General features: G+C 53.1%; 2 protein-coding genes across 2 annotated transcripts; one reads left to right on the top strand and one right to left on the bottom strand.

The window, feature by feature from the left end:
- Positions 1-1945: 1945 nt before the first annotated feature.
- On the top strand, positions 1946-14362 carry TUFM (Tu translation elongation factor, mitochondrial). The gene is made up of 11 exons (XM_069734822.1): positions 1946-2045; positions 8776-8807; positions 9014-9173; positions 9930-10096; positions 10555-10659; positions 10745-10909; positions 12844-12976; positions 13067-13171; positions 13410-13561; positions 13635-13754; positions 13867-14362. Exons 1-11 carry the CDS (start codon positions 2006-2008, stop codon positions 14038-14040), a joined length of 1353 nt encoding a protein of 450 aa, XP_069590923.1. The 5' UTR covers positions 1946-2005; the 3' UTR covers positions 14041-14362.
- Positions 14363-25419, bottom strand: CDKL4 (cyclin dependent kinase like 4). Its single transcript, XM_069734823.1, has 10 exons — positions 25172-25419; positions 23382-23568; positions 21879-22000; positions 21613-21685; positions 21283-21373; positions 15584-15784; positions 15222-15310; positions 15085-15141; positions 14828-14947; positions 14363-14755 (listed from the first exon to the last, which is right to left on the bottom strand). Exons 2-10 carry the CDS (start codon positions 23547-23549, stop codon positions 14654-14656), a joined length of 1023 nt encoding a protein of 340 aa, XP_069590924.1. The 5' UTR covers positions 23550-23568; positions 25172-25419; the 3' UTR covers positions 14363-14653.
- Positions 25420-26971: the final 1552 nt, after the last annotated feature.

Here is a 26971-nt window from a genome sequence, read left to right as displayed (position 1 = left end):
CGCTGTACTGAGCTCGCGTGACCGCTGTACTGAGCACGGATGACCGCTGTACTGAGCTCAGGTGACTGCCGTACTGAGCTCAGGTGACCGCCGTACTGAGCTCAGGTGACCGCCGTACTGAGCTCAGGTGACCGCCGTACTGAGCTTGCGTGACAGCCGTACTGAGCTCAGGTGACCGCCGTACTGAGCGCGTGTGACCGCCGTACTGAGCTCGTGTGACCGCCGTACTGAGCTCAGGTGACCGCCGTACTGAGCTCAGGTGACCGCTGTACTGAGCGCGTGTGACCGCTGTACTGAGCTCAGGTGACCGCCGTACTGAGCTCAGGTGACCGCCGTAGTGAGCTCGCGCGACCGCCGTACTGAGCGCGTGTGACCGCTGTACTGAACACGGATGACCACTGTGCTGAGCTCGCGTGACTGGCGTACTGAGCTCAGGTGACCGCCGTACTGAGCTCAGGTGACCGGCGTACTGAGCTCAGGTGACCGCCGTACTGAGCACGTGTGACCGCTGTACTGAGCTCAGGTGACCGCCGTACTGAGCGCGTGTGACCGCTGTACTGAGCACGTGTGACTGCCGTACTGAGCTCAGGTGACCGCTGTACTGAGCACGTGTGACTGCCGTACTGAGCTCAGGTGACCGCCGTACTGAGCTCAGGTGACTGCTGTACTGAGCGCGTGTGACCGCTGTACTGAGCTCAGGTGACCGCCGTACTGAGCGCATGTGACCGCTGTACTGAGCACGTGTGACTGCCGTACTGAGCTCAGGTGACCGCCGTACTGAGCTCAGGTGACCGCCGTACTGAGCTCAGGTGACCGCTGTACTGAGCACGTGTGACTGCCGTACTGAGCTCAGGTGACCGCCGTACTGAGCTCAGGTGACCGCCGTACTGAGCTCAGGTGACCGCTGTACTGAGCACGTGTGACTGCCGTACTGAGCTCAGGTGACCGCCGTACTGAGCTCAGGTGACCGCCGTACTGAGCGCGTGTGACCGCTGTACTGAGCTCAGGTGACACTGGCACCATTTGTGTCTGTTACTGATCTGTCCCTAAAAGTGAATGGCCGGTTGTCAGTAATGTGTGATGATGTGTTAGATTCCCATCCGAGACCCCTGTGCACCGGATCATGGGGGTTCCAGGGGTCATACATATGGGGGCTCCCCCTTAGACGTTAGTTGGTTGCCCATATTTTGCAGGACACCAGGACCACACTGTCCGGGCTGATGAGTTTCCCGACCTGCTGGGCAGGTCAGTCCGGCCATTGTGGTTCGTGTATGACGTGTGGTGCTCGGGTCTGTGTGACCCGTCCCTGATGGACCCCACGGTCGGGCTCGGTACCCCCGACCGTGGCATAGTCCAGTATTACAGCTCAGTGCATTCATAGTGATTGGTAATCAGCTGCAGTGCCGGACAGAACCTGTGCACAGGTGGGGGGCGCTGTTGGACGTTGCTTATTCTGTAGATATGGGGCTCGGCTCATACTGCTGACACTTTGCATCAATTCTAAGGACAAATCAATATGTAACACGCTGGCCCTTATTAATAGTCGTTTCTAAGGAAAAAATATTATCCACAGCAACCAATCAGATCTCCTCTTTCATTTTAAACTAAGCTTTGGGAAGGTGTAAGCAGAAATCTGATTAGTTGATGCTGAAAGCGCCATTTTATTGGTTTGTAAGGAAATGTATTGCCAATAAGTACCAATCAGATCTCCTCTTTCATTTCAGACCACGCTTTGGGTTGCTACAAGCTGAAATCTGATTGGTTGTGACTGACAGCGCCGTTTGTATTACAGCTGGACCAGTTTTCTATTGGTTTATCATATACAGACTTCATCCCATACAGTACTAGTTTGTGGGAGGAGGAGGGTGCAACTACTAATTCTGAAGAGAAAAATTGCCACCACCAAGATGGCGTCTGATGTCAACTTTCCAGCGGCGGCCATATTTCTAGTGGACTGACTCGATGTATTTCCGGTTCCGGCTCGTCACTTCCGCAGGCAACCAAGATGGCGGCGCGTGCGGTGCTGTCGGCGTGCAGATCTGCCGGTGAGGAGGAGACCGTGTGGCGGCGGGGGGAGGGGGTGTAATCGGACCGAGGGGAGGAGGCGGGGGCCGGGCGCCCCCTGGTGGCCACTGGAGGTCCTGTGACTGAAGAAGACACGTGTGGCGCAGGGTGACCCCTCCTGTGACCTCTGACCCCCCAGGAGTCTGACCTCTGCTCTGTGGTCCTGGATTAACCTCTTCAGTGCCAGCAATCAGTGTTTTCTGTTGATGACGATGGAGATTTATTGCCAGAAATGAATGTTGCTCTCCGCCCTCCTGTCCAGATCTCGCCTCACCACCTGCAGGCTCCACCCGCGCCCGTCCCACCTCATCCCAAACCTCACCACGGTCTTCATCCCAACCCTCACCCATCTCTTCAGCCGTTCACTCACAGCTGGTGTCTTCCCCTCATCCTTCAAACACGCCCCGATCACACCCATCCTCAGAAAGCCTCCCTGAGCCGTCCTCTGTGTCCAGCCATCGCCCGATATCTCTTCACTTATGTCTCCAGATTACTGGAGCAACACGTCCATTTTGATCTGTCCTCCCATCTCTCTTCTTGCTCCCTCTTCAACCGCTTACAATCAGGCTCCCGGTCACATCACCCCACTGAAACTGCCCTAACTAAGGTCACCGATGACCTACTAACCGCCAAGAGCAAGCGACACTACTCTGTCCTCCTCCTCCAGGACCTGTCCTCTGCCTTCTACACTACTCTGTCCTCCTCCTCCTGGACCTGTCCTCTGCCTTCTACACTACTCTGTCCTCCTCCTCCAGGACCTGTCCTCTGCCTTCTACACTACTCTGTCCTCCTCCTCCTGGACCTGTCCTCTGCCTTCTACACTACTCTGTCCTCCTCCTCCTGGACCTGTCCTCTGCCTTCTACACTACTCTGTCCTCCTCCTCCTCCTGGACCTGTCCTCTGCCTTCTACACTACTCAGTCCTCCTCCTGGACCTGTCCTCTGCCTTCTACACTACTCTGTCCTCCTCCTGGACCTGTCCTCTGCCTTCTACACTACTCTGTCCTCCTCCTCCTGGACCTGTCCTCTGCCTTCTACACTACTCAGTCCTCCTCCTCCTGGACCTGTCCTCTGCCTTCTACACTACTCTGTCCTCCTCCTCCTGGACCTGTCCTCTGCCTTCTACATTACTCTGTCCTCCTCCTCCTGGACCTGTCCTCTGCCTTCTACACTACTCTGTCCTCCTCCTCCTGGACCTGTCCTCTGCCTTCTACACTACTCTGTCCTCCTCCTCCTGGACCTGTCCTCTGCCTTCTACACTACTCTGTCCTCCTCCTCCTAGTCCTGTCCTCTGCCTTCTACACTACTCTGTCCTCCTCCTGGACCTGTCCTCTGCCTTCTACACTACTCTGTCCTCCTCCTCCTGGACCTGTCCTCTGCCTTCTACATTACTCTGTTCTCCTCCTCCTGGACCTGTCCTCTGCCTTCTACACTACTCTGTCCTCCTCCTCCTCCTGGACCTGTCCTCTGCCTTCTACACTACTCTGTCCTCCTCCTCCTCCTGGACCTGTCCTCTGCCTTCTACACTACTCTGTCCTCCTCCTCCTCCTGGACCTGTCCTCTGCCTTCTACACTACCCTGTCCTCCTCCTCCTGGACCTGTCCTCTGCCTTCTACACTACCCTGTCCTCCTCCTCCTGGACCTGTCCTCTGCCTTCTACACTACCCTGTCCTCCTTCTCCTGGACCTGTCCTCTGCCTTCTACACTACTCTGTCCTCCTCCTCCTGGACCTGTCCTCTGCCTTCTACACTACTCTGTCCTCCTCCTCCTCCTGGACCTGTCCTCTGCCTTCTACACTACCCTGTCCTCCTCCTCCTGGACCTGTCCTCTGCCTTCTACACTACTCTGTCCTCCTCCTCCTGGACCTGTCCTCTGCCTTCTACACTACTCTGTCCTCCTCCTCCTGGACCTGTCCTCTGCCTTCTACACTACTCTGTCCTCCTCCTCCTCCTGGACCTGTCCTCTGCCTTCTACACTACCCTGTCCTCCTCCTCCTGGACCTGTCCTCTGCCTTCTACACTACCCTGTCCTCCTCCTCCTGGACCTGTCCTCTGCCTTCTACACTACCCTGTCCTACTCCTCCTGGACCTGTCCTCTGCCTTCTACACTACCCTGTCCTCCTCCTCCTGGACCTGTCCTCTGCCTTCTACACTACCCTGTCCTCCTCCTCCTGGACCTGTCCTCTGCCTTCTACACTACTCTGTCCTCCTCCTGGACCTGTCCTCTGCCTTCTACACTACTCTGTCCTCCTCCTCCTGGACCTGTCCTCTGCCTTCTACACTACTCTGTCCTCCTCCTCCTGGACACGTCCTCTGCCTTCTACACTACTCTGTCCTCCTCCTCCTGGACCCGTCCTCTGCCTTCTACACTACTCTGTCCTCCTCCTGGACCCGTCCTCTGCCTTCTACACTACTCTGTCCTCCTCCTGGACCTGTCCTCTGCCTTCTACACTACTCTGTCCTCCTCCTCCTCCTGGACCTGTCCTCTGCATTCTACACTACCCTGTCCTCCTCCTCCTGGACCTGTCCTCTGCCTTCTACACTACCCTGTCCTCCTCCTCCTGGACCTGTCCTCTGCCTTCTACACTACCCTGTCCTCCTCCTCCTGGACCTGTCCTCTGCCTTCTACACTACCCTGTCCTCCTCCTCCTGGACCTGTCCTCTGCCTTCTACACTACCCTGTCCTCCTCCTCCTGGACCTGTCCTCTGCCTTCTACACTACTCTGTCCTCCTCCTGGACCTGTCCTCTGCCTTCTACACTACTCTGTCCTCCTCCTCCTGGACCTGTCCTCTGCCTTCTACACTACTCTGTCCTCCTCCTCCTGGACACGTCCTCTGCCTTCTACACTACTCTGTCCTCCTCCTCCTGGACCCGTCCTCTGCCTTCTACACTACTCTGTCCTCCTCCTGGACCCGTCCTCTGCCTTCTACACTACTCTGTCCTCCTCCTGGACCTGTCCTCTGCCTTCTACACTACTCTGTCCTCCTCCTCCTCCTGGACACGTCCTCTGCCTTCTACACTACTCTGTCCTCCTCCTCCTGGACCTGTCCTCTGCCTTCTACACTACTCTGTCCTCCTCCTCCTGGACACGTCCTCTGCCTTCTACACTACTCTGTCCTCCTCCTGGACCCGTCCTCTGCCTTCTACACTACTCTGTCCTCCTCCTCCTGGACCTGTCCTCTGCCTTCTACACTACTCTGTCCTCCTCCTCCTGGACCTGTCCTCTGCCTTCTACACTACTCTGTCCTCCTCCTCCTCCTGGACCTGTCCTCTGCCTTCTACACTACTCTGTCCTCCTCCTCCTGGACCTGTCCTCTGCCTTCTACACTACTCTGTCCTCCTCCTGGACCTGTCCTCTGCCTTCTACACTACTCTGTCCTCCTCCTCCTGGACCTGTCCTCTGCCTTCTACACTACTCTGTCCTCCTCCTCCTGGACACGTCCTCTGCCTTCTACACTACTCTGTCCTCCTCCTCCTGGACCCGTCCTCTGCCTTCTACACTACTCTGTCCTCCTCCTGGACCCGTCCTCTGCCTTCTACACTACTCTGTCCTCCTCCTGGACCTGTCCTCTGCCTTCTACACTACTCTGTCCTCCTCCTCCTGGACACGTCCTCTGCCTTCTACACTACTCTGTCCTCCTCCTCCTGGACCTGTCCTCTGCCTTCTACACTACTCTGTCCTCCTCCTCCTGGACACGTCCTCTGCCTTCTACACTACTCTGTCCTCCTCCTGGACCCGTCCTCTGCCTTCTACACTACTCTGTCCTCCTCCTGGACCTGTCCTCTGCCTTCTACACTACTCTGTCCTCCTCCTCCTGGACACGTCCTCTGCCTTCTACACTACTCTGTCCTCCTCCTCCTGGACCTGTCCTCTGCCTTCTACACTACTCTGTCCTCCTCCTCCTGGACACGTCCTCTGCCTTCTACACTACTCTGTCCTCCTCCTGGACCCGTCCTCTGCCTTCTACACTACTCTGTCCTCCTCCTCCTGGACCTGTCCTCTGCCTTCTACACTACTCTGTCCTCCTCCTCCTGGACCTGTCCTCTGCCTTCTACACTACTCTGTCCTCCTCCTCCTCCTGGACCTGTCCTCTGCCTTCTACACTACTCAGTCCTCCTCCTGGACCTGTCCTCTGCCTTCTACACTACTCTGTCCTCCTCCTGGACCTGTCCTCTGCCTTCTACACTACTCTGTCCTCCTCCTCCTGGACCTGTCCTCTGCCTTCTACACTACTCAGTCCTCCTCCTCCTGGACCTGTCCTCTGCCTTCTACACTACTCTGTCCTCCTCCTCCTCCTGGACCTGTCCTCTGCCTTCTACACTACTCAGTCCTCCTCCTGGACCTGTCCTCTGCCTTCTACACTACTCTGTCCTCCTCCTGGACCTGTCCTCTGCCTTCTACACTACTCTGTCCTCCTCCTCCTGGACCCGTCCTCTGCCTTCTACACTACTCTGTCCTCCTCCTCCTGGACCCGTCCTCTGCCTTCTACACTACTCTGTCCTCCTCCTCCTGGACCTGTCCTCTGCCTTCTACACTACTCTGTCCTCCTCCTCCTGGACCTGTTCTCTGCCTTCTACACTACTCTGTCCTCCTCCTCCTCCTGGACCTGTCCTCTGCCTTCTACACTACTCTGTCCTCCTCCTCCTGGACCCGTCCTCTGCCTTCTACACTACTCTGTCCTCCTCCTCCTGGACCCGTCCTCTGCCTTCTACACTACTCTGTCCTCCTCCTCCTGGACCTGTCCTCTGCCTTCTACACTACTCTGTCCTCCTCCTCCTGGACCCGTCCTCTGCCTTCTACACTACTCTGTCCTCCTCCTCCTGGACCTGTCCTCTGCCTTCTACACTACTCTGTCCTCCTCCTCCTGGACCCGTCTTCTGCCTTCTACACTACTCTGTCCTCCTCCTCCTGGACCCGTCCTCTGCCTTCTACACTACTCAGTCCTCCTCCTCCTGGACCCGTCCTCTGCCTTCTACACTACTCTGTCCTCCTCCTCCTGGACCTGTCCTCTGCCTTTGACACAGTGGACCATTCCCTATCATTACAGATTCTCTCATCCCTTGGCATCACAGACTTGGCCCTATCTTGGATCTCATCATACCTAACAGACCGGACATTCAGCGTCTCCCTCCCCCACACCACCTCCTCACCTCGCCCCATATCTGACGGAGTCCCTCAAGGCTCAGTTCTAGGACCCCTACTCTTCTCCATCTACACCTTCGGCCTGGGACAGCTCATAGAATCCCACGGTATGCAGTACCACCTCTACGCCGATGACACGCAGATCTACCTATCTGGACCCGACCTCACTTCCTTACTGACCAAAATCCCGCACTGTCTCTCTGCTATTTCATCTTTCTTTTCTGCTCCTTTTCTAAAACTGAACATGGACAAAACAGAATTTATCTTCTTTCCCCCATCTCACTCTACCCCTCCACCAGATCTGTCTAACAATGTCAATGGCGGCTTACTTTCCCCAGTCCCACACGCCCGGTGCCTCGGGGTGATCCTCGACTCTGCCCTCTCTTTCAAGCCACATATCCAAACCCTTGCCTCCTCCTGCCGTCTCAAACTCAAAAATATCTCCCGCGCATTCCTTGACCACGACACCACAAAACCCTAGTCCATGCCCTCATCATCTCCCGCCTCGACTACTGCAACCTCCTGCTCTGTGGCCTCCCCTCTAACACTCTCGCACCCCTCCAATCTATTCTAAACTCAGCTGCCCGACTAATCCACCTGTCCCCCCGCTATTCCCCGGCCTCTCCCCTCTGTCAATCCCTTCACTGGCTCCCCATCACCCAGAGACTCCAGTACAAAACCCTAACCATGACGTACAAAGCCATCCACATCCTGTCTCCTCCATACATCTGTGACCTCGTCTCCCGGTACTTTCCTACACGCAACCTCCGATCCTCACAAGATCTCCTTCTCTACTCCCCTCTTATCTCCTCTTCCCACAATCGTATACAAGATTTCTCTCGCGTATCACCCATACTCTGGAACCCTCTACCACAACACATCAGATTCTCACCTACCATCGAAACCTTCAAAATGAACCTGAAGACCCACCTCTTCCGACAAGCCTACAACCTGCAGTGATCCACAACCCGCTCTGCCCCCTCCTAGTGTATCCTCACCCATCCCCTGCAGACTGTGAGCCCTCGCGGGCAGGGTCCTCTCTCCTAGTGTATCCTCACCCATCCCCTGCAGACTGTGAGCCCTCGCGGGCAGGGTCCTCTCTCCTACTGTATCCTCACCCATCCCCTGCAGACTGTGAGCCTTCGCGGGCAGGGTCCTCTCTTCTAGTGTATCCTCGCCCATCCCCTGCAGACTATGAGCCCTCGCGGGCAGGGTCCTCTCTCCTACTGTATCCTCGCCCATCCCCTGCAGACTATGAGCCCTCGCGGGCAGGGTCCTCTCTCCTACTGTATCCTCGCCCATCCCCTGCAGACTGTGAGCCCTCGCGGGAAGGGTCCTCCCTCCTTATGTACCCGTGTGCCTTGTTTTTTGCTCAGGTTTATTGTATTTGTCTATATTTGCCCCCTTCTCACATGTAAAGCTCCATGGAATAAAAGGTGCTATAATAATAGTAACATTACGTCTCTGCCTCTGTCCCCGCCCACTTGTCTGGCAGGCTCCGCCCACATGGCGGTGTATCACTGCGTCCCGCCTTGTTTTATCCTCACCTCTCTCCTCTTCTTTCCACAGTTTTCTGCCGGCTCCACGGTTCGCGCATTGCGGTGAGTAAATGGCGGCTAGGACGAGCCGCGAGGCTTCATGGTTCTCGGCACCTCTGCTTCCTGCCATCGTCTGCACCTGTGACAAACCCTCAGCTGTGAGCAGTCGTGGGTCAGGTGCAGATGACAGCAAGAAGAGGACCAAAACGCAGCAGAGATGTGTTATCTGTCCTTCCGTACGGAGATTAGTGACTGCGGTCTCCTTGCAGACGTGGCCGAGCCCCGCCGCCTGCTACTGCCCCCTGCTGTACAGGAGCTACGCCGCGGAGGCCAAGAAGACCTACTCCCGGGAGAAGCCGCACATCAACATCGGGACCATCGGGCACGTGGATCACGGCAAGACCACGCTGACGGCTGCCATTACAAAGAGTGAGTGATGATCGGGGGAGGGGACACATGACCTCACGAGGCCTCACAGACACCACGTCCTTACCCGGTCCCTCCATCTTTATTGAGGCCACTCCTTCTTGGTACTAAAGGCTTTCTTGCCCCTCTCCTTTAGTAAAGTCACTCCCTTAAGTCCATAATAAAAAGCTGTTTCTGGCCCCGCCTCTTTGTCTATAAAATAAGCTTTCCTTGCTCCTCCCCTTTATTATGGCCACTCGTTGTATATAAAAGGCTGGCCTTTCTCCTTTATTGATGAAAGGCTGCACCTGGTCACACCCCTTTGTATATAAAAAGCTCTCCTGGCCACTCCCCTCTGTATGAAAGGCTACCTCTCCAGGCCACTCCTTTTTGTCCATAAAAAGCTGTTGCCCTGGCCCCTCCTCCTTGATTATGAAAGGCTGCTCCCCTTTATTGGTGGAAGTCTGCTCTCCTCCCATTTGTCTATAATCTCACATCCCATCCCACCTTATTGAGGCCACGCCTCCTCTCCAGGCCCCTCCTATCTTCTCCGTGTTTTCTGCTGAGGTTGGGTTGATGCAGCGCTGCAGTGTAAAGCATGGAGGGCGGTCCTGGAGTTTGAGCCTCGGTACAGAGGACCTTAGACTGCAGTAGACAATGAGGGATCTGATGTCTCTGATCAGAGCAGTGGCGGTAGAGCGCCACCTCTGGACGCTGCGTTGCCCGTACTCTTCACTGCTCTCTAGTGACGCGGACATGTATTTTTCTTCTATATTCCAGTCCTGGCCGAGACCGGAGGGGCGCAGTTTAAGAAATATGAAGAAATCGACAACGCCCCTGAAGAAAAAGCGCGAGGTATCACCATAAACGCGTCACACGTGGAGTACACCACCGCCAATCGCCACTATGCGCACACAGACTGCCCGGGGCACGCGGACTACGTGAAGGTGCGTGCTGGGCGCAGTGTGGGATTGGTCGGGGTTGCTGTGCGGGACGGGACGGGGGTCGCTGCTCTCTGTGCATGGTTGCTGCGTGCGCTGTGCAGGGCGGGGTTGGTGGTTGCTGCATGCACAGGGCAGGTCGGGTCGAGGTAGCTATGTGCTCGGGGCGGGTCGGGGGTTGCTGCGCGCACGGTGCAGGTCGGGTCGAAGTAGCTGTGCGCTCGGTGCGGGGTCGGGGGGACGAGTCGGGGTTGCTGTGCGTGCAGGGCGGTTGCTGCGCACGCAGTGCAGGGCGGGTCGGGGGTTGCTGCGCGTGCAGGGCGGGTCGGGGGTTGCTGCGCGTGCAGGGCGGGTCGGGGGTTGCTGCGCGTGCAGGGCTGGTCGGGGGTTGCTGCGTGTATGGTGCAGGGCAGGTCGGGGTGCATCTTGCTTTCCAGGTTACACAATAACGTTCCCCTCTACAGAACATGATCACAGGGACGTCCCAGTTGGACGGCTGCATCCTGGTCGTGGCCGCCACAGACGGGCAGATGCCGCAGACACGGGAGCACCTGCTGCTGGCCAAACAGGTAATGCTGCGCTCGGGGAGGTGTCGTTCTCGGGGCACCTGGCCTCCTTCTCTGTCCATTATTAACCCCCGCCGTCCTGCCGCAGATCGGGGTGAAGCACATTGTTGTCTACATCAACAAGGCCGACGCTGTGGATGACAAGGAGATGCTGGACCTGGTGGAGCTGGAGATCCGAGAGCTGCTGTCTGAGTTTGGCTACGATGGCGAGGGCACCCCAGTCGTGGTTGGGTCGGCACTGTGTGCTCTCGAGGTAAGAACCTGTGAGGAGGGTACGGGATCTGCAGGGTTAATTTGCGGTTTGATGGCAATTACTAGAGGGCTCACAATCTACAAGCGATGGGTGAGGATACAGTAGGTGAGGGTAGAGATGGTCGTGCAGCGGTTTGGTCAATCGGTGGTTACTGCAGGTTGTAGGCTTGTCGGAAGAGGTGGGTCTTCGGGTTCTTTTTGAAGGTTTCGATGGTAGGCGAGAGTCTGATATGTTGTGGTATAGAGTTCCAGAGTATGGGTGATACGCGAGAGAAATCTTGTATACGATTGTGGGAAGAGGAGATAAGAGGGGAGTAGAGAAGGAGATCTTGTGAGGATCGGAGGTTGCGTGTAGGTAAGTACCGGGAGACGAGGTCACAGATGTATGGAGGAGACAGGCTGTGGATGGCTTTGTACGTCATGGTTAGGGTTTTGTACTGGAGTCTCTGGGTAATGGGGAGCCAGTGAAGGGATTGACAGAGGGGAGAGGCCGGGGAATAGCGGGGGGACAGGTGGATTAGTCGGGCAGCAGAGTTTAGAATAGATTGGAGGGGTGCGAGAGTGTTAGAGGGGAGGCCACAGAGCAGGAGGTTGCAGTAGTCGAGGCGGGAGATGACGAGGGCATGGACTAGGGTTTTTGTAGATTCTTGGTTGAATAATTTGTGGGATGTTGGAAATATTTTTTAGATGAAGGCGGCAGGAAGTGGAAAGGGCTTGGATATGTGGTGTGAAGGAGAGATCAGCGTCAAGGATTACCCCGAGGCAGCGAGCTTGTGGGACTGGGGAGACTGGGCAGGTCTGTTTGGGGGTTGAGTGAGATGGGGGAAAGATGATGAATTCTGTTTTGTCCATGTTAAGTTTTAGAAATCTAGAGGAGAAGGATGAAATAGTGGACAGACATTGAGGGATTCTGGTCAGTAGGGAGGTGATATCTGGTCCAGAGATGTCGTCAGCACAGAGGTGAGACTGAAAGCCATGAGATTCCATGAGCTGAAGGTGTAAATGGGGAAGAGGGGGCCGGGCGGATGGGTATAAGGATAGAGAGGTTACGGAAAGTTGTGATAGAGCGTGGATGGGAGGTAGAAGAGACTGTGGGGATGTGGTGAGGAGGACCAGGATTAGAAATGTCACCGGCAGTAAGAAGGACCAGGAGAGGCATGAGATGGATGGAGGGAGATATGACCAGGTCACTACCAGGTGTCGGGATCGGGGGCTTCAGTAGAAAGTGTAGGACTATGGGGGTGACAGTGACAACAAGTGGACATTGCTTACTCCATGTATCCAGCCACGTTCTGGGCTAATTCATAGCCGTCCACTTCAGTGCTGCACTTAGATGATGCTCGGCAGCCGGACCACACGGCACACAATGAGGAATACAATTACAGCGGTCTATAGGAGAATCTCATTAACCCTTTGTGGATTCTGGCATTTTTTCCCTTTTTTTTTTTTTTTATGGTGTGTATTCTCTTGCACCAGTAACCCGACATCAGTCCAGATCAGAACGACAACAGCGATCATAAACGTAGAAAGGTTTTTTTTATATGGTAATGGTTAACGAGTAAGAACCTTTGTTTTCTGAGAACTGTCACTTTATTTCCCCGGAGTTGTGTGTGTGTCTATTCAATATTTTTATTCCTCCTTTATTGTGAAAACATTGCGAGAACAGGAAGCGCCGAGACCTACAGAAAAGGGAGGAGCGAGGTTTTTTTTTTTATTTACTAATTCAGCCCTTTTATTCCTCATCCGTGGGATGGGAGAGATCTGCTGGATCATGGAATATTCTGGATTATTGGACATCGGTGGGAAGTCTGTATAATGGGGCAGGGCTGTGGAGTCGGTAAGCCAAATCTCCGACTCCACCAAAATGGACTCCGACTCCACCGCCCTGTAATGGAGGGATCCTCGGTGGATTGAGCCGCAGCTTTTATCTTACAGAACCGCAATACGGACATCGGCTTGGACTCGATCATGAAGCTCCTGGACGCCGTGGACAGTTACATTCCCATCCCTGAGCGGGACCTGGACAAGCCCTTCCTGCTGCCGGTGGAATCCATCCACTCGATTCCAGGTATGTGTCATGGCCCCCGTCAGTGCCGTCTGTGGTGGGCTTCAGTAGGCGCCTTCATACCGATTCCTCCACTGTTTGCTTCCCTTTCAGGCCGTGGCACGGTGGTGACCGGGACCCTGGAGCGCGGCACAATCAAGAAGGGCGATGACTGCGATTTTGTCGGGCGCAGTAAGCAGCTGAAGTCGGTAGTGACAGGTAGGTGCCCGTCCAATCACCAATTAAAGGGTTTTCTGGGCTCTTTTACCCTATTAAAATGATGGTCCTGTTTTCCTTTCGGGGCACAGAGGCGGCCATGTTTGTGCCGTCACTCTACGTGGCATGTATAGGAGATATGGACAAGGTCTGACCACCATGGCCGGCGAGGGTTCGTCAGTCGGACCCCAGCAGTCCTGCTCATATTCTCTGACCTCACCTGACATTTCTTCTGGCACAGGCATAGAGATGTTCCACAAGAGCCTGGACCGGGCGGAGGCCGGAGATAACCTCGGGGCTCTGGTCAGAGGGTTAAAGCGAGAAGACGTCCGGCGAGGGATGGTGATGTGCAAACCCGGCTCCATCAGGCCTCACCAGAAGGTGCAGGCTCAGGTACGGGGCAACATGGCGGCTGTGTGATAACTAGTCCTGGGAGTGGCGCTAACGCGTTTCGTGCTTCCTTCAGGTCTACATCCTCAGCAAGGAAGAAGGCGGACGCCACAAGCCATTTGTCACCAACTTCCTGCCTGTGATGTTCTCCCTGACGTGGGACATGTCCGCCCGGATCACGCTGCCCGAGGGCAAGGTCAGTCCCTGGATTACATCCCCATCATCCACTCCCGAGCCTGGGATTAGCAGGATTCTAACTCCTCTCCTGCCACATTACACCATGCTGATGTTAACTCTTTCCCTCCCAGGAGATGGTAATGCCCGGGGAGGACTCCAGCCTAACGATGACTCTGCGGCAGCCCATGGTCCTGGAGAAGGGACAGCGTTTCACCCTGAGAGACGGGAACAAGACCATCGGCACCGGGATCGTGACCGACATCTTAGAGATGACAAAACAGGATGAGGAAGGCTGGGGGTCATGAAGACCCTCACTACAAACTGATATCGAGGGGGGGGGGTCCTAACATGAAGATGAACCAGAGGAGCGCGTAATCCTCCATGCTCCGCACTCTCAATAAACGCTGCCGCCAGTCACGAGGGCCATTACTGTGTCCTGGGGGGTTGATTTGGGGGCTTCTGACCCTTGGGTCCACACGTCTCCCGCTCTTTGCCATCCATACGGATACGTTTTTCATTATCATGTGACCGTCACGGTCCGATCACACTTTGTGGTTCTGGCTGATCTGTACATTCTTCCCATGCGTTACTATGTTTTCTTTTGTAATAAATATATTTGGTCCCAGATCAGAAAATCAAAGTAATTATTGAATAAAAGAACAGAAGGGGTTGAACGCAAGATGTGGCCGTCCTCCGGTCACAGCCAAAGCTGCATCCAGTTCAGAGTCCTGCTGCGTTCCTGTTAACGCTCAGGAGGGGCAGCGTTTCTCACATCACTACATAAAGGTAGTCGAGTCCTGGTATTAGAGGTTCTGATATTATACTGGTCCTAGATCGCCGGCCATTTTTAGTAGAGCAGAGGTGACATCGTCATCAGCGTCGGACTCTTCCCTGAGAAGTTCTGGTCCCGTAAAAGCATTAAATATTGGGGAAGTGCTCAAACTTCTGCACCCGGGGCTTGTTCTTGCCCTCCGGAGCAGGTGAGACACCATTTCCTGGAATCTGAGGCAACAGTTGAGTCTGAAAAAGAAAGAAAAATGATCAAATGCCGCTGCCCCCGAACAGTAGCCCAGTTTCTGGCGAGGGTCTCACCTGTCTCCGCCTTGCTTTCCCTTTCCTCTTCTCTGGCTCCTCGCGGGCGGGGTTTAGGTAAGAGCTTTCTAAGAGTTGCTCACAGGTGAGACGATCATCGGGATTCATGCGGAGACAGCCCTGCGGGGGGAAGAGCCGGAGACGTGAAAATAAACGTAAATTATATGCGCCGGCCACCAGGTGGCGCCACATCTGCAGGATTCTGTAAGTCAGCCCGTCACTAAAATAACAAGAAAAACCAGAATTCTCCACTTTACCTTCATGAATGTCATCGCCATGGGCTGAATACTTGGGAATTTTTGTTCCAAGGTTTCCTTTAGGAGAAGAAAATATGGAATTATAACGACCGAAAAAGCTTTGCCGCAAAGTCACATGACAGAAAGCGGGTACCCACCACATCACCGGGGACTGGTTCAGGGATACTGGCACCATGGAAAAACTGGTTACTGTGGAAGACGTACTGGTGTCTCGGAATTAGTTTTCCTGGACGGTAAGACGAGAAGAATATAAACCAAATCTGTATAGTTACTTTAATAACCCCTGACACAAAGCTCCAAATCCTCTGCGAAGACGGTAAAACTCCAGCAGCCACCACTAGGGGGAGCTCAGCTATATGAGGACATGTGGTGAGCTCCCCCTGGTGGCAGCAGACAGAATGTCGTATTATAATTGATCACACCTTCCAAGGAAAATGATTGGCTTCCTCTGCAGCCCCACGGTCTGGCCCCATGGTGTATACACACGAGGTGCTCTCACCCAGGGTCCTAATGACCAGGTAGAGTTGGTCCATATCTGATTTCCCCGGCCACACGGGCTGACCGGACAGCAGCTCAGCAAATACGCAGCCTATAGCCCACACGTCCACCGCAGCTCCATACTGTGTATCCCCGACCAGCAGCTCCGGGGCCCGATACCAACGAGTGGCCACATAATCCGTGTAATCGTCACCAGGCCGAGCTGTAAAGACGAGAGAGAATGCGAGGAACCACAAATAATATGTGCACTTCTTATAATACACAGATACATAATAAGATTGTCTGCGGCCACCACTAGGGGGAGCTCCCTGTATACAGAGATACATGATAAGATCCTGTCTGCAGCCACCACTAGGGGGAGCTCCCTGTATACAGAGATACATGATAACATCCTGTCTGCAGCCACCACTAGGGGGAGCTCCCTGTATACAGAGATACATGATAAGATCCTGTCTGCAGCCACCACTAGGGGGAGCTCCCTGTATACAGAGATACATGATAAGGTCCTGTCTGCAGCCACCACTAGGGGGAGCTCCCTGTATACAGAGATACGTGATAAGATCCTGTCTGCAGCCACCACTAGGGGGAGCTCCCTGTATACAGAGATACGTGATAAGATCCTGACTGCGGCCACCACTAGGGGGAGCTCCCTGTATACAGAGATACATGATAAGATCCTGTCTGCGGCCACCACTAGGGGGAGCTCCCTGTATGCAGAGATACATGATAAGATCCTGACTGCGGTCACCACTAGGGGGAGCTCCCTGTATACAGAGATACATGATAAGATCCTGTCTGCGGCCACCACTAGGGGGAGCTCCCTGTACACAGAGATACATGATAAGATCCTGTCTGCGGCCACCACTAGGGGGAGCTCCCTGTACGCAGAGATACATGATAAGATCCTGACTGCGGCCACCACTAGGGGGAGCTCCCTGTACGCAGAGATACATGATAAGATCCTGACTGCGGCCACCACTAGGGGGAGCTCCCTGTACACAGAGATACATGATAAGATCCTGACTGCGGCCACCACTAGGGGGAGCTCCCTGTACGCAGAGATACATGATAAGATCCTGACTGCGGCCACCACTAGGGGGAGCTCCCTGTACGCAGAGATACATGATAAGAACCTGTCTGCAGCCACCACTAGGGGGAGCTCCCTGTACACAGAGATACATGATAAGATCCTGTCTGCGGCCACCACTAGGGGGAGCTCCCTGTACGCAGAGATACATGATAAGATCCTGACTGCGGCCACCACTAGGGGGAGCTCCCTGTACGCAGAGATACATGATAAGATCCTGACTGCGGCCACCACTAGGGGGAGCTCCCTGTACACAGAGATACATGATAAGATCCTGACTGCGGCCACCACTAGGGGGAGCTCCCTGTACACAGAGATACATGATAAGATCCTGTCTGCGGCCACCACTAGGGGGAGCTCCCTGTACACAGAGATACATGATAAGATCCTGTCTGCAGCCACCACTAGGGGGAGCTCCCTGTACACAGAGATACATGATAAGATCCTGTCTGCAGCCACCACTAGGGGGAGCTCCCTGTACACAGAGATACATGATAAGATCCTGACTGCGGCCACCACTAGGGGGAGCTCCCTGTACACAGAGATACATGATAAGATCCTGACTGCGGCCACCACTAGGGGGAGCTCCCTGTACACAGAGATACATGATAAGATCCTGTCTGCGGCCACCACTAGGGGGAGCTCCCTGTACACAGAGATACATGATAAGATCCTGTCTGCAGCCACCACTAGGGGGAGCTCCCTGTACACAGAGATACATGATAAGATCCTGTCTGCAGCCACCACTAGGGGGAGCTCCCTGTACACAGAGGTACATGATAAGATCCTGTCTGCAGCCACCACTAGGGGGAGCTCCCTGTACACAGAGGTACATGATAAGATCCTGTCTGCAGCCACCACTAGGGGGAGCTCCCTATATGTAGAGATATATGATAAGATCCTGTCTGCAGTCACCACTAGGGGGAGCTTCCTGTATACAGAGGTACATGATAAGATCCTGTCTGCAGCCACCACTAGGGGGAGCTCCCTGTATACAGAGATACATGATAAGATCCTGTCTGCAGCCACCACTAGGGGGAGCTCCCTGTATACAGAGATACATGATAAGATCCTGTCTGCAGCCACCACTAGGGGGAGCTCCCTGTATACAGAGATACATGATAAGATCCTGTCTACAGTCACCACTAGGGGGAGCTCCCTGTATACAGAGATTCATGATAAGATCCTGTCTGCAGCCACCACTAGGGGGAGCTCCCTGTATACAGAGATACATGATAAGATCCTGTCTGCAGCCACCACTAGGGGGAGCTCCCTGTATACAGAGATACATGATAAGATCCTGTCTACAGTCACCACTAGGGGGAGCTCCCTGTATACAGAGATTCATGATAAGATCCTGTCTGCAGCTACCACTAGGGGGAGCTCCCTGTATACAGAGATTCATGATAAGATCCTGTCTGCAGCTACCACTAGGGGGAGCTCCCTGTATACAGAGATACATGATAAGATCCTGTCTACAGTCACCACTAGGGGGAGCTCCCTGTATACAGAGATTCATGATAAGATCCTGTCTGCAGCTACCACTAGGGGGAGCTCCCTGTATACAGAGATACATGATAAGATCCTGTCTGCAGTCACCACTAGGGGGAGTTCCCTGTATACAGAGATACATGATAAGATCATGTCTGCAGTCACCACTAGGGGGAGCTCCCTGTATACAGAGATACATGATAAGATCATGTCTGCAGCCACCACTAGGGGGAGCTCCCTGTATACAGAGATACATAAGATCCTGTCTGCAGCCACCACTAGGGGGAGCTCCCTGTATACAAAGATACATGATAAGATCCTGTCTGCAGCCACCACTAGGGGGAGCTCCCTGTATACAGAGATACATGATAAGATCCTGTGTGCAGCCACCACTAGGGGGAGCTCCCTATATGTAGAGATATATGATAAGATCCTGTCTGCAGTCACCACTAGGGGGAGCTCCCTGTATACAGAGGTACATGATAAGATCCTGTCTGCAGCCACCACTAGGGGGAGCTCCCTGTATACAGAGATACATGATAAGATCCTGTCTGCAGCCACCACTAGGGGGAGCTCCCTGTATACAGAGATACATGATAAGATCCTGTCTGCAGCCACCACTAGGGGGAGCTCCCTGTATACAGAGATACATGATAAGATCCTGTCTGCAGCCACCACTAGGGGGAGCTCCCTGTATACAGAGATACATGATAAGATCCTGTCTACAGTCACCACTAGGGGGAGCTCCCTGTATACAGAGATTCATGATAAGATCCTGTCTGCAGCTACCACTAGGGGGAGCTCCCTGTATACAGAGATTCATGATAAGATCCTGTCTGCAGCTACCACTAGGGGGAGCTCCCTGTATACAGAGATACATGATAAGATCCTGTCTACAGTCACCACTAGGGGGAGCTCCCTGTATACAGAGATTCATGATAAGATCCTGTCTGCAGCTACCACTAGGGGGAGCTCCCTGTATACAGAGATACATGATAAGATCCTGTCTGCAGTCACCACTAGGGGGAGTTCCCTGTATACAGAGATACATGATAAGATCCTGTCTGCAGCCACCACTAGGGGGAGCTCCCTGTATACAGAGATACAGGATAACATTTTGTCTGCAGTCACCACTAGGGGGAGCTCCCTGTATACAGAGATACATGATAAGATCCTGTGTGCAGCCACCACTAGGGGGAGCTCCCTATATGTAGAGATATATGATAAGATCCTGTCTGCAGCCACCACTAGGGGGAGCTCCCTGTATACAGAGATACATGATAAGATCCTGTCTGCAGCCACCACTAGGGGGAGCTCCCTGTATACAGAGATACATGATAAGATCCTGTCTGCAGCCACCACTAGGGGGAGCTCCCTGTATACAGAGATACATGATAAGATCCTGTCTGCAGCCACCACTAGGGGGAGCTCCCTGTATACAGAGATACATGATAAGATCCTGTCTACAGTCACCACTAGGGGGAGCTCCCTGTATACAGAGATTCATGATAAGATCCTGTCTGCAGCTACCACTAGGGGGAGCTCCCTGTATACAGAGATTCATGATAAGATCCTGTCTGCAGCTACCACTAGGGGGAGCTCCCTGTATACAGAGATTCATGATAAGATCCTGTCTGCAGCTACCACTAGGGGGAGCTCCCTGTATACAGAGATACATGATAAGATCCTGTCTACAGTCACCACTAGGGGGAGCTCCCTGTATACAGAGATTCATGATAAGATCCTGTCTGCAGCTACCACTAGGGGGAGCTCCCTGTATACAGAGATACATGATAAGATCCTGTCTGCAGTCACCACTAGGGGGAGCTCCCTGTATACAGAGATACATGATAAGATCCTGTCTACAGTCACCACTAGGGGGAGCTCCCTGTATACAGAGATTCATGATAAGATCCTGTCTGCAGCCACCACTAGGGGGAGCTCCCTGTATACAGAGATACATGATAAGATCCTGTCTGCAGCCACCACTAGGGGGAGCTCCCTGTATACAGAGATACATGATAAGATCCTGTCTGCAGCCACCACTAGGGGGAGCTCCCTGTATACAGAGATACATGATAAGATCCTGTCTGCAGTCACCACTAGGGGGAGCTCCCTGTATACACAGATATATGATAAGATCCTGTCTGCAGCCACCACTAGGGGGAGCTCCCTGTATACAGAGATACATGATAAGATCCTGTCTGCAGCCACCACTAGGGGGAGCTCCCTGTATACAGAGATACATGATAAGATCCTGTCTGCAGCCACCACTAGGGGGAGCTCCCTGTATACAGAGATACATAATAAGATCCTGTCTGCAGTCACCACTAGGGGGAGCTCCCTGTATACAGAGATACATGATAAGATCCTGTCTGCAGCCACCACTAGGGGGAGCTCCCTGTATACAGAGATACATGATAAGATCCTGTCTGCAGCCACCACTAGGGGGAGCTCCCTGTATACAGAGATACATGATAAGATCCTGTCTGCAGCCACCACTAGGGGGAGCTCCCTGTATACAGAGATACATAATAAGATCCTGTCTGCAGTCACCACTAGGGGGAGCTCCCTGTATACAGAGATACATGATAAGATCCTGTCTGCAGCCACCACTAGGGGGAGCTCCCTGTATACAGAGATACATGATAAGATCCTGTCTGCAGCCACCACTAGGGGGAGCTCCCTGTATACAGAGATACATGATAAGATCCTGTCTGCAGCCACCACTAGGGGGAGCTCCCTGTATACAGAGATACATGATAAGATCCTGTCTGCAGCCACCACTAGGGGGAGCTCCCTGTATACAGAGATACATGATAAGATCCTATCTGCAGCCACCACTAGGGGGAGCTCCCTGTATACAGAGATACATGATAAGATCCTGTCTGCAGCCACCACTAGGGGGAGCTCCCTGTATACAGAGATACATGATAAGATTCTGTCTGCAGCCACCACTAGGGGGAGCTCCCTGTATACAGAGATACATGATAAGATCCTGTCTGCAGCCACCACTAGGAGGAGTCTGCTGTGGATTTAGACTGTTTTCATTACATGTGGTGATGAATTGCTCCCTCTAGTGGTGGCAAAGAGGGTTACAGTAATCATTGTGCTATACTTACTTAATATTCGAGCGAAGCCAAAATCACAGAGTTTTATGACCCCCTGCTTGGTGAGCAGAATATTCTCCGGTTTTACATCTCGATGAATGCACTGAAGAAGAATATATTGATATGATTGGGACAAATATACTCAACACAAGTAGAATTAAAGGGGAGGTCTACTTTATCTCATGTCTAGCGGCAGATGACAGAATTGGGGGAATGTGATCTGGGACCCCACAACGCAGTAATACTCAGCACGTGATCTGCGGGGCTGTAGATTTCCATCTGGGCCCTAAATCATGTAATATCGTACAGTCGTGGTCCCTTGTAGGGGCCGCGGCTCCTTACGCTGTTCTTGTGGCAGAAGTTCACGGCCTGCAGGATCTGCTGCACAATGATTTTTGTCATCATCTCGGGAACTCTGAAACAGAAGTCATGGAAGGGTTAACGTGAGACCCTCTTATAATGCTCCAGCACTGTTATAAGAGCAAGACTTAATGGGTACTGGCCCTTTAAGACAACAAGTACCAACTCGTCACAGACGGACTAGCGGCAGCCTGCGCGGTGCTGACGGTCCCACCCTCTGGGCAGCGGGCACGCGGTCATGGACCTACCCGTTGGGGTGTTTCTCCAGCTCGTTGAGGACGGTGTGGTCACAATATTCAAACACCAGATGCAGCTTCCTCTTCCTCCGGAAAACCTCCAGCAGGTTCACCAGGTTACTGTGCTTCAGTTGCTGCAACAGACGAGATCATGGCGGTGACATTCTCTATATAAACATTGGTTTCCACCTATCTACAAAAACCATCCTGGAAACCATCAGCATGGAGGCTGTTCTGCGGAAACCATCAGCATGAAGGCTGTTCTGTGGAAACCATCAGCATGGAGGCTGTTCTGGGGAAACCATCAGCATGGAGGCTGTTCTGCAGAAACCAGCAGCATGAAGGCTGTTCTGGGGAAACCATCAGCATGGAGGCTGTTCTGCAGAAACCAGCAGCATGAAGGCTGTTCTGTGGAAACCATCAGCATGGCGGCTGTTCTGGGGAAACCATCAGCATGGAGGCTGTTCTGCAGAAACCAGCAGCATGAAGGCTGTTCTGGGGAAACCATCAGCATGGAGGCTGTTCTGCAGAAACCAGCAGCATGAAGGCTGTTCTGTGGAAACCATCAGCATGGCGGCTGTTCTGTGGAAACCATCAGCATGGCGGCTGTTCTGTGGAAACCATCAGCATGGCGGCTGTTCTGTGGAAACCATCAGCATGGAGGCTGTTCTGAGGAAACCATCAGCATGGAGGCTGTTCTGCGGAAACCATCAGCATGGAGGCTGTTCTGGGGAAACCATCAGCATGGAGGCTGTTCTGCAGAAACCAGCAGCATGAAGGCTGTTCTGGGGAAACCATCAGCATGGAGGCTGTTCTGGGGAAACCATCAGCATGGAGGCTGTTCTGCAGAAACCAGCAGCATGAAGGCTGTTCTGGGGAAACCATCAGCATGGAGGCTGTTCTGCAGAAACCAGCAGCATGAAGGCTGTTCTGTGGAAACCATCAGCATGGCGGCTGTTCTGTGGAAACCATCAGCATGGCGGCTGTTCTGTGGAAACCATCAGCATGGCGGCTGTTCTGTGGAAACCATCAGCATGGAGGCTGTTCTGAGGAAACCATCAGCATGGAGGCTGTTCTGCGGAAACCATCAGCATGGAGGCTGTTCTGCGGAAACCATCAGCATGGAGGCTGTTCTGCGGAAACCATCAGCATGGAGGCTGTTCTGCGGAAACCATCAGCATGGAGGCTGTTCTGGGGAAACCATCAGCATGGAGGCTGTTCTGCGGAAACCATCAGCATGGAGGCTGTTCTGCGGAAACCATCAGCATGGAGGCTGTTCTGCGGAAACCATCAGCATGGCGGCTGTTCTGCGGAAACCATCAGCATGGCGGCTGTTCTGCGGAAACCATCAGCATGGCGGCTGTTCTGTGGAAACCATCAGCATGGAGGCTGTTCTGTAGAAACCATCAGCATGGAGGCTGTTCTGTGGAAACCATCAGCATGGAGGCAGTATAGACCCCTCTGAAAAGATCAGCACAGTATACCAAGTACGTTCATGTCACAGAGCAGTCTCACCTTTAACATCCGTATCTCACGTAGCGCAATCTTTTTAATTACGGGGTCGTCCTCAGACTCCACAAACTTCTTGATGGCCACCACTTGTCCGGTCTCCTTATTCCGACACTTGAAGACGACTCCATAGGATCCTTCTCCAATCTTGGCCAATTTCTCATACTTCTCCATCCCAGGACGTAAGGTTATTCTGTTATCATTTATAAGGTGTCATCATATAAATACAACTCTAACTGTGATCAGTAATCTCCCAGCAGAATAGTGAGTGCAGCTCTGGGGTATAATACAGGATGAAACACGGGATCAGTAATGTATTGTATGTACACAGTGACTGCACCAGCAGAATAGTGAGTGCAGCTCTGAGGTATAATACAGGATGTAACTCAGGATCAGTAATGTAATGTATGTACACAGTGACTGCACCAGCAGAATAGTGAGCGCAGCTCTGGGGTATAATACATGATGTAATTCAGGATCAGTAATGTAATGTATGTACACAGTGACTGCACCAGCAGAATAGTGAGTGCAGCTCTGAGGTATAATACAGGATGTAACTCAGGATCAGTAATGTAATGTGTGTACACAGTGACTGCACCAGCAGAATAGTGAGTGCAGCTCTGGGGTATAATACAGGATGTAACTCAGGATCAGTAAAGTAATGTATGTACACAGTGACTGCACCAGCAGAATAGTGAGTGCAGCTCTGGGGTATAATACAGGATGTAACTCAGGATCAGTAAAGTAATGTATGTACACAGTGACTGCACCAGCAGAATAGTGAGTGCAGCTCTGGGGTATAATACAGGATGTAACTCAGGATCAGTAATGTAATGTATGTACACAGTGACTGCACCAGCAGAATAGTGAGTGCAGCTCTGGAGTATAATACAGGATGTAACTCAGGATCAGTAATGTAATGTATGTACACAGTGACTGCACCAGCAGAATAGTGAGTGCAGCTCTGGAGTATAATACAGGAGGTAACTCAGGATCAGTAATGTAATGTATGTACACAGTGACTGCACCAGCAGAATAGTGAGTGCAGCTCTGGGGTATAATGCAGGATGTAAATCAGGATCAGTAATGTAATGTATGTACACAGTGACTGCACCAGCAGAATAGTGAGTGCAGCTCTGGGGTATAATACAGGATGTAACTCAGGATCAGTAAAGTAATGTATGTACACAGTGACTGCACCAGCAGAATAGTGAGTGCAGCTCTGGAGTGTAATGTTACATGTGATAGTACAGTATAGGTAATGTAAACTGATGGTTTTTGGGATTAAACCAAACCAGATGATTTCAGACTAAGAATTTCGCACATAACCGGTGCTGGGCTCTTGTGCGGACACTGTGGTGATGGGTCGCGCTCGGTGTCGGTGCTGTCATCACACCCGTGCACCATATTTCTGTCCGCTAATCTCTAGTCAATATTTACCAGCTCGGCGCTGACCGCAGGCGGACGGTGGGACAGGTATTTACAGACAGGTAATGATTGATGATAAATGTGGACATGTGACTGCCAGGCGGGGGCCTAGACTTCGGGTGGGGGGTCCACACTGGGCACAGAGTATATTCTATGTGATAACACAATAGTATAAAGAAGTAATGTAAGATCATGGAACAACATCATGCCCCCCAGGGTGCAGGATAGCCAGTGGCTCGGTGGTCCGCACTCACCATTCTATCTACACTTCAGGGGGCTGCTGCGGCCCAGTTCTGCTCTCTACATTGAGTAACTTGAGTCTAATCTACAGTTAGATCTAACAGGTAATCGGAGGAATAATACGTCACCGCAGACTGGAGCAGCCTCAGGAGTCGGGCGAATATTCCCAGGATCCGGCGTCACCGGCTGCATTTCCAAAGCTGCGTACAATAAAGTCTCCCCCAGCAGTGGTAATAGGAGTCTATGGGTTGCCGGGGGCAACCATTCACCGGCGGCAGAGGGAGGCAGCAGTGACAAGGCCCAGCCTCCTGCTATTTGTTTGTGGTCGGAGCAGGCATTGCCATGGTGACAGCAGAGAGCTGCAGGCCTGAAGCCTGTCTGTAGTACTACAACCACCCTCATGTCACCGCTGTAATTACTACACGTCACGGCTCAGATTACAGTTATCTAAAATGGGCTCCAGACACCCCTAGTGTATAATGTCCTGCCCAATGTCCTACCCCAGCGAACAACCTCTGACCCCGTCACCCCCCCGGTGTATTACATCCTGCCCCTTGCCCCCGGTGTATAACTTCCAGCCCCTGGCCACCCCGAGTGTATTACCTTTGGCCACTGGCCCCCCCTAGTGTATGTCATCCAGCCCCTGACCACCCCGGGTGTATAACCTTCGGCCCCTGGCCACCCCGGGTGTATAACCTTCGGCACCTGACCACCCCGGGTGTATAACCTTCAGCCCCTGGCCACCCTGGGTGTATAACCTTCGGCCCCTGGCCACCCCGGGTGTATAACCTTCGGCCCCTGGCCACCCCGGGTGTATAACCTTCGGCCCCTAGTCACCCCGGGTGTATAACCTCCGGCCCCTGGCCACCCCGGGTGTATAACCTTCGACCCCTGGCCACCCCGGGTGTATAACCTTTGGCCCCTGGCCACCCCGGGTGTATTAACCTCCGGCCCCCGCCATGCCATCTACTTTTACTAACGTGACGGAGCAGCCGGTGGTGCAGAGCTCCCTGATACCAGAGCGATCCTGTAATAGGAACCACCAGGGTAATAAGTCTGTCCATGACATGTCTTTCTCCTGGATCTTCCCCCATCACCGTGAGAAATATTATTGAGAAGTGTAAGGAACTAAAGAAAAAGACCCCATAATATTACTGATCATGGTGCGGAGTGCTGAGGGGCAGAGGGCAGAAAAGTCACCAACGCTCAGCAGACTCCATAACTGCAGAGTGCAGACCTCTTCTGGTATAACGTCAGCACAAACATTGTGCCCCCACCGGTTGCTTCATGGCCGAGCAGCTGCAAGTAGCCGTACATCACCAAGCACAATGCTGAGCGTTGGAAGGAATGGTGTAAAGCCGCCACCACTGGACTCTGGAGGAGACGTGTTCTGTGCAGTGACGGATCGCACTTCTCTATCTGCGTCTGATGGAGGAGTCTGGGTTTGGTGATTACCCCCTGACTGCATTGTGCCCCCTACACAGATAGTGGAGGAGGATAATGCTATGGGCCGTTATCAGGGGGCGGCCTCGGCTCCTTAGCTCCAGTGAAGAGAAATCTTAATCTTCAGCATAAGACATTTCGGACAATTGTAGCTTATGACTGTGCTGACCCTTCTCCGCCCCCCAATTGACTGTGCCCCGTGCAGAAGCTCCATACAGACACATGGAGGGGGAGTCTGGTGACCGGCTGGACTGAGCCTGGACATCGGCCTCATCATAAAACAGAGTTTGCGAGCCCACTCTCCGTCCAACATCATAAAGATGCAAAAATTCCCACCAAAACCTTGTAAAAAAACCTTCCCAGAAGAGCGGAGCCATAATATCGGCAGAGGGACCACTCCATATTAATGTCTATATGTAGGAAGGGAGGTCAGAAAATCTCCTGGAGGGAGATGTGGGGGTCACATACTTTTCCCAATATTGTGC

Source organism: Ranitomeya imitator, chromosome 7 (genome assembly GCF_032444005.1).
Source record: "Ranitomeya imitator isolate aRanImi1 chromosome 7, aRanImi1.pri, whole genome shotgun sequence".
In the NCBI taxonomy this organism is placed as follows: Eukaryota; Metazoa; Chordata; class Amphibia; order Anura; family Dendrobatidae; genus Ranitomeya; species Ranitomeya imitator.
Note: the sequence above shows the minus strand (reverse complement) of the source record. Positions and strands in the feature narration are given on the sequence as shown.